The 12,097-nt window shown below is 40.2% G+C and overlaps 1 protein-coding gene across 2 annotated transcripts in view; it reads left to right on the top strand.

The window, feature by feature from the left end:
- ift122 (intraflagellar transport 122 homolog (Chlamydomonas)) overlaps positions 1-12,097 on the top strand; it is a 48,715-nt gene that overhangs the window by 21,186 nt on the left and 15,432 nt on the right. For both annotated transcript variants that reach the window (XM_051117756.1, XM_051117755.1), the window contains exons 12-16: positions 4,779-4,916; positions 5,068-5,232; positions 5,354-5,551; positions 9,813-9,953; positions 10,038-10,091. In XM_051117756.1, coding sequence (XP_050973713.1) covers positions 4,779-4,916; positions 5,068-5,232; positions 5,354-5,551; positions 9,813-9,953; positions 10,038-10,091 — 696 coding nt within the window. The remainder of the gene's footprint in view (positions 1-4,778; positions 4,917-5,067; positions 5,233-5,353; positions 5,552-9,812; positions 9,954-10,037; positions 10,092-12,097) is intronic.

Below are 12,097 nucleotides of genomic sequence, written 5' to 3'. Positions count from 1 at the left end.
CTTAATTTCTCAGAATTGTGAGTTTATATCTGAAAATTAGATAAGCAGCATGCACATTTCTGGTTAAAAATCAAAAAGGCCGTCAACTGACACTTAAAACGGGAAGCATTGCCATATTCAAACCAGCAACAATTATTCTTGATTGTGCTGTATTGACTGCTTTGGTGCGATGCAATATGGTAGGGCATTGTTTTAATGCTTATCCAAAAAAGATATTTGTTTGGCTTTCTTTTTTTTTTTTCTTACCTCCCCCTGACTCAAGAGTCAAATGTCACCCTTGGTTGGCAGTATGTATGTGCATGGATATATGAGTGAAGGGTAGAGAAAGAGAGAGAGAGAGAGAGAGGAGGTATTGAGGGTGTGAGTCTGATTGTCCAGCAGGAGAATTCAAGAGCAATGCCCAGAGAAATCCTTCAGCACATAACTAAAGCAGATGTGAGATCAGTGGACTCCAGCTGCTCTCTCTCGCTCCCTTCTGACATTCGGCAGACCCTCCATGTCTAAACATCTCATCCAGCAGGCCTTGATCACTATCAGCACTTCAGCGACTTTACGACTTCCAAATGGCCCCTTTAGTGAGGAAGAGCAAAACAAATGTCTTTGTTCATTTTCAGCAGCGAGATAACTGACTAACCCACCAGTAGTGACGTTGAGAAGCCCCAATTTTATGCACCATTTCCTGGACTTAGTAAGACTTGGTTTTCAGTTGATTGCTGAAAGCGAAGACGTAGAGTGATTTGGAGCAGCTCGATGTGTAGTGTTCAGTAACAGCAGTGGGTGATCAGTGCAGAAAAGTGAAAACATCTGTTGTTTGGTGATAAACCAAACATATTTTGCAAGTCTCAAACAAATTTGAGATCCAAGGTCGTCTTTTTAGTACACGCAGCTTCTGAAGTTCGAAACTGTGCTTCTAACGTCTGGCAGTTTCCTCAAGTAAAAAATGCAAGTGAGTTGTTTACATACATTTTATGTTTTAAAAGTTCAGTTTGATTAATATTTTTTGATGACACTGAGCTGTTTAATTGACATGAATGAGCCCACATCATACACAACCCTCGTCACAGATGCTGACAATGGCAAGGTCATGGGTTCGACTGAGGAAATGATCAGATAAGAGGATCAGATGTTTTAATGCAATGCAGGGGTGGATTTAGAAAATAATTTTTAGGGTCGCAAAGGGGTGGCAACACTAAAGCAAGCCCCCCGTGCATAGTTTTTGGTGATTTATAGTCTGACATACACAGTTGTGTTCACAAATATTGCATTATCATTAAGTAATCATCCTTGAAAAAAATAAACCAAGTCAATAAACACTATATATATATATATATATATATATATATATATTTATATATATATTTATATATATATATATATACTTCAACAGGTTATTAGTGTTTCTGAGCTTGTATCACTAAAGAAGACATGCGGTTCTATTAGATTACTACTTTTCAAACCGGTCCTGGAAGCACCTCTGCCCTGCACATTTTGTATGTCTCCCTCACCTAACACACCTGATTCAACTCATCAGCTCGTTAGTAGAAACTGCACAACATGAATTGAGTGTGTCTGATAAGGGAGACATACAAAATGTGCAGAGCAGGGGTGATTCCAGGACCGATTTGAAAACCTCTGACTTAGATGGTACAAATCACATTTCAGTGCAAGTTTAATATGTTAATGTCGATGATTTAATGTTAATTTCTTAACATTAGAAAGAAATATAATAATATGAAAGCACTGAAACTGGAGCAGATTTGGAAAAAATGTTTGATTTTCTGTTATTAACAGAGGTGGGAATTTCTGTCATCACTCAGAAGACACTATCAACCATATAATATAGCAACACCCCAGCAACTGCATAACAAGAGCCTAGTAATCACCCAGAATATCCTAGCAACCAACTAGCAACAATTTAGCAAACATCTAGAACATCTAACTGACCAAACTATTTATGTTTTTAAACAAGACTTTAAGACAAGCCAGCATACATTTGTCTTTCAAACTTTTCAATCTAGTCATTACAGGTATTCTTGAAGGGGTCATCGGATGCTAAGTTCACTTTTTCATGTTGTTTGAACATTAACGTGTGTTGGCAGTATATGTACACATCTACCCTATAATGATAAAAATCCATGCAGTGGTTTTTAATTAATCTGTAAAAATAATATCCCCTTTTTCAAATCGAGCCATTCTCAGATGCTGACAGAGGCCGCTCTCACGATAGTTGATTGACATGAGCGTCTTACCTCAGATCAGCTGTAACAGTCCGACCTCCATTGTTTCGATGCTGGAGCAGTGATGTAAGTTAGACAAGAATATCTCAGATTGAGCGATTGAGGTGTTGTGTTGCTGGATGTAATAATGAACATAGTGGTCGTCATTTACTCCTGACATCTGAGCTGCTGAAGATGCAGTGGATTACGTTTGTTTGTGAAGGGAATGCGCCTCCCGATATACATATATCCGTCTATGTTTGCACGAATCATTCGTGATCCAGCTTCACTTACAGCAGAAGTGAGTATAAGGGTTTTTTTATGAATCTCTGCAATCACCTTTTCTAATAATGTGCTAGGTAGCAAGTGTAGCGGCTAAATGCGGCTAAAGTAAACAGGCTCGTCACTCCACAGAGTCAAGTCAAGTCAAGTCACCTTTATTTATATACCGCCTTTAACAATACAGAATTGTGACAAGGCGGCTGTACAGTATTAAATAGGAAACAGTACATCAAGGCAAACCAAAGGCAACATTAAACACTCACATTATAGGTAAAGGTAGTTAATCAAAAACAATAAAATAAAATGCAATATTGTGTTAAGAGAAAGTGTCCCCAACTAAGCAAGCCAGAGGCGACAGCGGCAAGGAACCAAAACTCCATCGGTGACAAATGGAGAAAAAAACCTTGGGAGAAACCAGGCTCAGTCGGGGGGCCAGTTCTCCTCTGGCCAAAGTTCCCGTGGTCTTGTGCCGACAGCCGTCTAGGTGATGTGGTCTACAGAGAGTAGAGAGGGGCGGGGCGAGCAGAGCTCATTTGCATTTAAAGGAATAATCCCTCAGAATGGGATCGGTTTTGCAGAGCTGATTTTGGCAAGGTAAAAAGGGTGTTCTCAGATACCACTGAGAATTTTTAACCAAAGTATATTATAGACTTTTCATTAAGACCCTAAAGAATCATATCAACTTGTGGAAAATGGGCATCCAGTGACCACTTTAAATGCTTACACACAGTTCAGATACACCGATGGCTTTCCTGCCCAGTGAACACTTGTGAGATCAATACCACTAACAAAAAACCTCAGGAATTATTTTGGAGCTCAATGTTTCTTACAGTATACAACATAAATTAAATTACAGATACAGATTTCTAATTCAGCTTTTCAGCAAACTTATAGGAAAAAATATATTTTCATTTTACTACTATAAAGCAATCTTGCAGCAGATGAAAAGCACTAGAAAAGTTCAAATACCGAAGAAATGTATATGAACTTGGTATGCACCACAATACAGTACAGTAAAAAATAAAGTTTAAAAGTAAATTCAGCAATCTCTGCACATTTGGCTCAATTTCATTACAGTATACAGTACTGTAGCAGTTTCTTGGTCTCCTGATACAAGACTATATCTCTAGTCCAGGTTGTCATTTCTCAGTTCTGCTAAAAGGAAGTAGGCTACACATGAAATATGGTTACAAATAAAATCTGATAGTCACACTTTTGAAGGTGTGCAACATGTGCTACAGTTGCATACTAAATAGTGAAATTTCCAATCATCTAATGTACTGGTACTGTATACTGTAATTATACTGTATGTGTAAGTATAAACCCATGTAGATGATTCATTCATGTCTCTCCTCTCTCCACTGTTAGGAGATTCTGACTGGTGTGTCATCAGTTTACTTACTCATTGTTAAACTTTTTGAGAAATGTGTCTTTGTTTTGAGTATTAAATGAATGGTTTGGGAAAGTGAGCCAACTAAAATCAGTTACATTTTGTTAACAATCGAGAAAACCATATGACCAGGTGCTTCCCTAACTCTGCTGTTAGTTTTCGTGATCGCCATCTTCTTATTGACTTTATGCTATTGTTTCATTGGATACTGCAAAAAGGCCTACAGTATATCCATGATGAATGTGAAGCGAGCGATCAGAGAATCGGATCACCAAACAATTACACGATGATTCTAAGACATATCCGGACAGGATTAGATTTCTCAGAGGGCATCTGAGTTAGCCGAGAAGCAGTAATAATCTGATTCACGAACAAATGTAAAATAACTTGTTAGTGAACTGGGCTGCTCTTTGTTTTTGACTCAGAAAGAGCCCATTCATAAGAGTCATTTGTAAATGACGTCGAATACACTGGGCACGCTGCATGCGTGTGCAACCACTGTGCACAGTTTATTGAAAAACAGCTTTTTCTTAGGGTGACAGTTGCCACCCCAGTAGATCTGCCCCTGGTGCAATGCAAATTGACTGGATTAAAGTGTGCCATATGTATAAACGTACATGTAAGTGTAGTTCATCACATTAACCCTGATCACCTCACACAACTACAGTATCATTTTCAACACTGCATATACTGCTTCTTTATAATTTTTTTTTCTTCAGTATTTGATTTCTTACAAATAAATGGCGCTTGCTTGGGTATTTTGTTATTAAATGCACTGTTATTCAGTCATTTTGTAAGTTGTCAGGATATATTTTGGGGGCACTATATATATAAATACGTTGAGTCATTAAAAAAAGGTAAGAAAGGTAACCTGTCTTCTGTGTGTGTAGGAAAAAAGACTGCAGTGTTTGTCCTTCACGGCCGTCAAAGAGAAGGAGTGGCTGATGGAGTCTCTCATTCGCTACATCAAAGTGATCGGTGGCCCGCCGGGACGAGAAGGGCTTCTAGTGGGACTGAAAAACGGAGCTGTATGTGATCTTGAAAGTCATAGATATTTGCTGCTTGTAATGCATTTTGTTCTATCTGGTGCTACATGAATGCTTCTGTCTCAGCAGTGTAAATAGTTGCATGTTCAGAATCAAACTTTGTATTGGCTCTTAAAGATTTTTACGTGTGTAGATCCTGAAGATCTTCGTGGACAACCCGTTCGCCATCACGCTGCTGAAGCAGAACACGTCGGTGCGCTGTCTGGACATGAGCACATCACGCAGCAAACTCGCCGTAGTGGACGAACACAACACGTGCCTCGTGTACGACATTCACACAAAGGAGCTGCTCTTCCAGGTCGTACCTGAACCTGTCCATGAGCTCTGACGAATTCACATGCGGACGTGCCAGCGGCACAGTTAGTGTTCGGATGCGTCCTGACTGGTGTTTGTGTGCCTGTGTTTTCCTGGTTTTGCAGGAGCCCAATGCGAACAGCGTGGCGTGGAACACGCAGTGTGAGGACATGCTGTGTTTCTCTGGCAGTGGATATCTGAACATCAAGGCCAGCAACTTCCCAGTGCACCAGCAGAAACTGCAGGGCTTTGTGGTGGGTTACAACGGATCCAAGATCTTCTGCCTTCACGTCTACTCTATGGCTGCTGTGGAGGTGCCTCAGGTACGAGAGACAGTTACAGGCAATGGTTACGGCAATCCATGTGTAAAACAAATCCACATGGGATGTTTAACAAAAGTCACTGGCAGTAGGCCTGTTTACAGGGCTGAAAAACTATATTCAAAATTTTCTTTTAATTATATCCAAAGTCACACTCTGTTCCATTTGTAAAGACATTGTCTAGAACCTACTGATTTTATGGGGCAATTGAAAGTAAAAGGCATGTTCCTGGTCAACATGTTTTGTTGGATCAACAGTCCTGCCACAAAAGTTAGCCGATTCCTACCCCTAATCCAAACCTTAACTGTACGTCTGCAATGATCGGCCTTATCGGTCGAATTACATGGGTTAAAATGGGGTCATATTATACTGTGTGAAAGCTTGGAGTGTTTAAAAAGATGAGACAGACAACAGTTTTAAAAGTGAAAATCAAATGTGCATTTACAATATTCACAAGCAACACAATAAAACTAGGAAACCTCAGGAGTCCATAACACCAAAAACAGTGTGTTGATAGATCCAATGCAAGTGTCCAGCGGTGTATATACAATCCAAGTGCAAGTCCAAATGCTTGTATCCGGAAAGGTGAGTAAACAGTCCAGGAACAGAATACCAGCGCATTTGTTATTGAGGGATTGTTTGCTTGCCATGCTGCCTCCTTTATACTGTTTATTTCCTGTTTCACATGACAGGCAGACCCAGACCCACTTAAAGACATACACACATTAAAATGTTTAAGAGGAACAAAATAGCTAAGTAGCTAAGACAACATGAAAACCTATTAAAACTCAAACACACATACAATCATTGTAATATATTGAGCAGGTTAAAACGTGTCCTGTGTGACAGTGTCACAAGATAAACCTTAAACTAGAGGAAAATGACAGGATGCATATGGTACCTATGTGGTACAATACCAGTGTGGTGCTGAAATTTGTGTCACATGCACTGTACACGGACCAAAGTATGCTTTGGCTTTAATGGTTAAAGAGTCAGATTTGTAACCCAAAGTTTGCGGGTTCGATTCTCAGTTCCTAGCAGGGATTGTAGGTGTGGGGAGTGAATGATTAGTGCTCTCTTCACCCTCAGTACCACGACTGAGGTGAGACCCCTGAGCAAGTCACCGAACCCCCAACTGCTCCCTAGGCACTGCAGCAAAGCGGCTGCGCACTGCTCCAGATGTGTGTTCACAGTGTGTGTGTTCATTACTCGCTGTTGTGTGTGTGCACTTGGTTTGGTGAAATGCAGCGCACAAATTCTGAGTAAGGGTCACTGTACTTGACTACAGGTCACTCTTCTTTTACTTTTTTATTAGGGGAAAGACAAATACTAATGAAAACTGGATTTCAATGAGTGCAGGGCTTGAAAACGAAAAAAAAAAATTAAATCGGTTCAGTCTGAGCAGAATCAATATTTTGCCATTTCTGTTCCTGCATTTCTCTGTATTATTATCGTTGCAAAACTGGTTTGAGTAGAAAAAATAACAGTTAATAATGTTAACAAAAAACATTTGCCTATAATAATAATAATTATAATAATAATGTACAGCGTTTTCTTTACTCAAAAAGAAAAAAAACTTAAAGTATTTAAAAATGAAAGTTTTTTTTAAGATATTTAAAAATGTTTGCTGCATTGAAAAAAACGCTACTCGTATAAAATTGCGTTTTGAGAGGAAAACACAAGTCGTGTAGGCTTACGTCGCATTTTATTTTTACATTCAGAAATAATGTAGACTAAAATGCTGGTGAAGCAAAATGTTTTGAAACTCAGCACATATTTTTCTTTTATTTTGTTATTCTGTCAGTGATTTAAGTGGAATATTTTGTGTATAGGCCTATTATTGGCTGACATGTGGTTGGGCGACGTAGCCCAGTGTTGTTAGATTCTTTGTGTTCTGCTGAGTGCATGTGAAATGTGTGTTTATGCTTAGAACAAGAGTTAGAAAAGAAAATGTCAGGTGTAGGAGGTGTGTGATGCCGTGCCCACATTTTATCATAGGGGACTACTTGCATGAGATGTGTGTCATCTTTATGGAAGCAGTCAGTCCTTAGTAGGGCTGACTGTGTTTTTTGTAAATGCTTTACCATCAGAAAGCTCCGCTCTCTTGTCGAGGGATGGGAGTCGTGGTTCAGGTCCTGCATCTGTTGAGGCAGCATGGCGCCATCGATCGGGGGGGATTGCATGTTGAGTTGGCAGAGGTGGAGCTTGAGGTGGGTGTCTTCTATCTCTTGCCCTCTTTCTCAACTCCAATTCTGGATTCAGAAGCTTGCTCTGCAATTTCTTCTGATCAGAACGAGGGTCTAATGCTGTCTGCATCTGGCGCCGAGGAGTTGTATGTCGGCAGACACGAAGCAGGTATTTTATCAAAACTTTTTCAGTCCGTCGCTTTTGGAGAGTTGCTTGGGGATGTGACTTGCACTTTGGCCAGGCTTAATTTAGGCCAAATGAGGAGCAAGAGATCATCTCCAGTTATGCTTGTTAACCACTTCCTTGATGATAGCTCTTTCATACCTCTTGATGGCTCCTGAAGACTATAAAAAGGACTTGCAGGATTCAGTTTGTCCCTCACGCACCTTGTTTCAGTGGTCTCTCCTGGGCAAAGGGCTCATAGAGAGCGTACCCCTTCCAGAGAGAGAGTTGGCTTCCACAGCCTGGTGCTCATAGCTCTGTTCTGGCCAGCCTGGATCAGGTTTTCATATCTAGTGTTTCTCCTGGACGGCATTCCCTGAGGAGTAGCCTGTCCGGAAAGACTTTCTGTCTCAAGTGCAGGGGTCGAGCTCTCACCGCTGGCTGGAGACCTGGAAACATTGGGTCTGGCCTCTGAGGGGAAGCAGCTCACAGATTCCCATCTCCAACTGAGGTTGAGACTGATTTCCAGAGCTTGTGAACCCAGTTGGTAAAGTCCTGGAGTTCTTGCAGGAGCATGTTTCAGCAGGGCTGGCCCACACTATGCTTAAAGTGTATGTGGCAGCTGTTTTGGCTAGCCATGTACATACTGATGGATCTGTATATATCTCCCAAATTCAGCAGGCCACATTAGTAGCCTCATCCTGCTTAGATTTTCCCCTCAAACTGATCAAAGCTATTCTACTATACCCCAGACCAGACTTCATTACCAAGGTGTCTTCTGCAGCCAGCTAGCTGGTCACACTTCAGGCCTTTTTGCCTCTGCCACATGAATCTCCAGAAGGGCTTCACCTATTATGTTTTATTATAAATTCACTCAACTCTTGGTCTGATTTGGTGGTCCCAGCAGAGGTAATGCGGTCATCAAGCCAGCACCTCTGTCCCATTACATTACAGATGGAATCACTCTGGTCTATTAGGCGTGTGGAATGGCTTCATTCTTACAAGATGTTTGTGTTGCAGCAGGCGGGTCGTCTCTTCACACTTTCCTCAGCTTTTACAGGAACCCAGGTCCATTCTGCTTCAGCAAGTGTGTGTGCCACTGTTACACAGCCTTGTTGAGCAGGGCTCTTTTTCTCAGTGTGGTGGTGTTAGTATTGATGTTCTTTACAATTGTGAATCAGCATTTTTCTCCATATAATGGACTGATATGCTGTTCTGAGTTTGAACTTCCAAAATGCAGTTTAAATGCAGCTTCGAACGATCCCAGTGTGGTTGTAAACGATCCCAGCCGAGGAAGAAGGACCTTATCTAGCAAAACGATTGGTTATTTTCATTTAAAAAATACAATTTATATACTTTTTAATCTCAAACACTCGTCTTGTCTTATTCTCCCTGAACTCTGTTTTTGTCCGGTTCATGACAGTTAGTGTATGTCGAAAAACTCCCATCTCATGTTCCCCCTCAACTTCAAAATCGTCCTATATCGCTGTTTTGCCTTTTTTGTTAAGGGTGTTTGATCTTCTTTGCATGTTCACTTTGTAAAGACTGGGTCGGTACTTCTGCAGTGATGTAGGATGATTTTGAAATGATTTTTTAAAGTTGAAGGAGAAAATATGATTGGAGTTTTTCGACATACCCTAACTGTCTTGAACCACAATACACAGAGTTCAGGGAGAGAAAGACAAGACGAGCATTTGAGATTAAAAAGTATTTAAATTGTGTTATTTTTAATATTGTCTTAGGTTAAGAAGCATTGCATAAGCTGTATGTTACTCAATAACATAACTTACACATCCTAACATGATACTTACACATTCATTTTAAATGAGATTTTTCCTCGTCTTCCTCCTTGGACATGCTCAGACCAAGTTGCACCTCTGCTTTAGTTGACTGTCATTACGGTTGATCTCTGCAGTCTGCTCCGATGTATCAGTACCTGGAGCGGCGCATGTTTCAGGAGGCCTATCAGATCGCCTGTCTGGGTGTGACAGATAATGACTGGAGGGATCTTGCCACGGAGGCTCTGGAGGGACTCGATTTTCACACCGCCAAGAAAGTGAGGCACGCAGCCACTGCTTTACTCTGTCGTCCTGTTTTTATAATGTTTCAGGATATTTTCGTTTTCTGTCACTCTCATCAGGCGTTCATCAGGGTTCGAGATCTGCGCTATCTGGAGCTCATCAACAGCATTGAAGTAAGTCGTCATTCTCCAGCACACACATGCTTCACGTCACACTCTTCATCTCATCTGATTCTTAAATTAGGAGTCATTTTCTGCCCTATAGATGATTTTTAAAGTAAAAACAAATTAAATCATTCTAATTTTATGGGATAGATTTGCACAGAAGATTTCTGTTTTTATAAAAGCCGCTTTTCCACTATCGGGCCGAACGGTTCTTAGAAGTTCCAGTTGTGTTTCCACCTGAGCCTGGCACGGCACAATTACAAACCGTTCTCGGCCCGGAATTAAGAGTTTAATTTTTCTAATATAAAGTACTAAACTAAAGTCATTTTAATTTTATAGGATAGATTTGCACAGAAACATTTTCTATGCTTATAAAGATTTTCATTTGTTCTTATATGAAGTACTAAACAAACTGCAAAATGCTGCGTTTCCAAATTCATTTCATCCGCATTGCTTCTGACAACACTTCGAGCTTGTGGTGACATCTTGCACTGCTGCACAAGACACCCTTAACATCTCAGGCAGGGCCACCAAGTGGTTTTATGACTATCGGATCATAAAGGCTGTGATTGAATTGTATGAATGTATATTCTGATGCACTGAGTGTTTCAGAGTGAAGTGCGGCACTGTGAGCAGCTCCTGATCCAGTGTTGTCAGAGCGGCTTATTTCATAGTAAATGCTGCTCTAAACAAACTGCATCTCTGCATGTGCTGTGCATTTACAAAACACCCAAATTTGTACTGAGAATGGTTTATAAATCTATTAGCTGTGTCTGGTTTAGAAGGCTGCGCCTTCCAGAGGTCGTATTTGTCAGCCATGTACGTCTCGTTTTTTAAAACTGACTGTAATGATTGTAATTTCTATCTTTTAAAAGTAATTGTCACTTTTCTGAGATGAGGCCTCAGTGATATATGTGACTAAGCTCCAGAGGGCTTGTACACATTTTATTCCTAAGAACTAAACAATAATTTTCAGTTAGATAAGTATTTCTATGATCATTTTGTATTGTTTTGTTTAACGAACAGTCTGTTCTCAGTACTGCTGCTGCAGTAGCGCTTTTTCAAACGTGTCTGTTTAGTTAGTAAGTAACTGAGAAGAGAGGAAAGCTCTTTATTATGTGTCAGTATCTGAGAATTTAAATTAACAGTCCATTTGTTTACTTTCATAAATGTAACATTATTGTTGACTGCAGTCGAGCTCTCATTATTACCATCACACACGATATCAGCATCTTCCACATGACACGTTACACTCACATCCACTTCATTTCACAAGACAAATGTGTTAACATAGGCTAAACATAGTGTGAAGAAGGTCATTTTTCCAAGAAGGTCAAGTATCCAAGTATTTATAAGTGTTCCTTAGTGAAGAATTATGTTTGTCCTTAAATGGTCCACATGAGGAAACAAGCTGATAAGTCATACAGAATGTATAAGTGTTTTGAGAATGTAAACGTGCCTGTAGTTTTGTGTGGGGGTAGATTTACGTGTAGGGTTAGGCTAAGGGGATAGAAAATACAGTTTGTACAGTAGAAAAACCATTACGCCTATGAAATGAACCCATAAAACATGGAAACCCAACGTACGTGTGTGTGTGTGTGTGTGTGTGTGTGTGTGTGTGTGTGTGTGTGATCTCTCTCTATTCTGATGAAATCATCATTGCCCCTCCCTGTGGATTTCAGATTTGCAACACTAAACGACAGCTTACACACACACACACACAAACACACACACACACGTACGCACGCTGGTTTCCATGTTTTAAGGGGACTGTCCATAGGTGAAATGGTTTTTCTACTGTACAAACTGTTTTTTTGCTATCACCCTACACCAACCCTACCCTAAACTTACCCCTCACAGAAAACTTTCTGCATTTTTAGATTTTCAGATGTGTGTATTATAAGCTTGTTTCCTCATTGTGACCTAAAAATGTCCTTAAATGTCCTTACAAGATCAGAATTTACTGGTATTACTGTACTTGTGGGGACATTGCGTCCTTATAATGTAGTGAATAC

The sequence above is a fragment of the Labeo rohita genome, chromosome 8, assembly GCF_022985175.1.
Source record: "Labeo rohita strain BAU-BD-2019 chromosome 8, IGBB_LRoh.1.0, whole genome shotgun sequence".
Lineage (NCBI taxonomy): Eukaryota > Metazoa > Chordata > Actinopteri > Cypriniformes > Cyprinidae > Labeo > Labeo rohita.
This window is presented reverse-complemented; position numbering and strand designations above follow the sequence as displayed.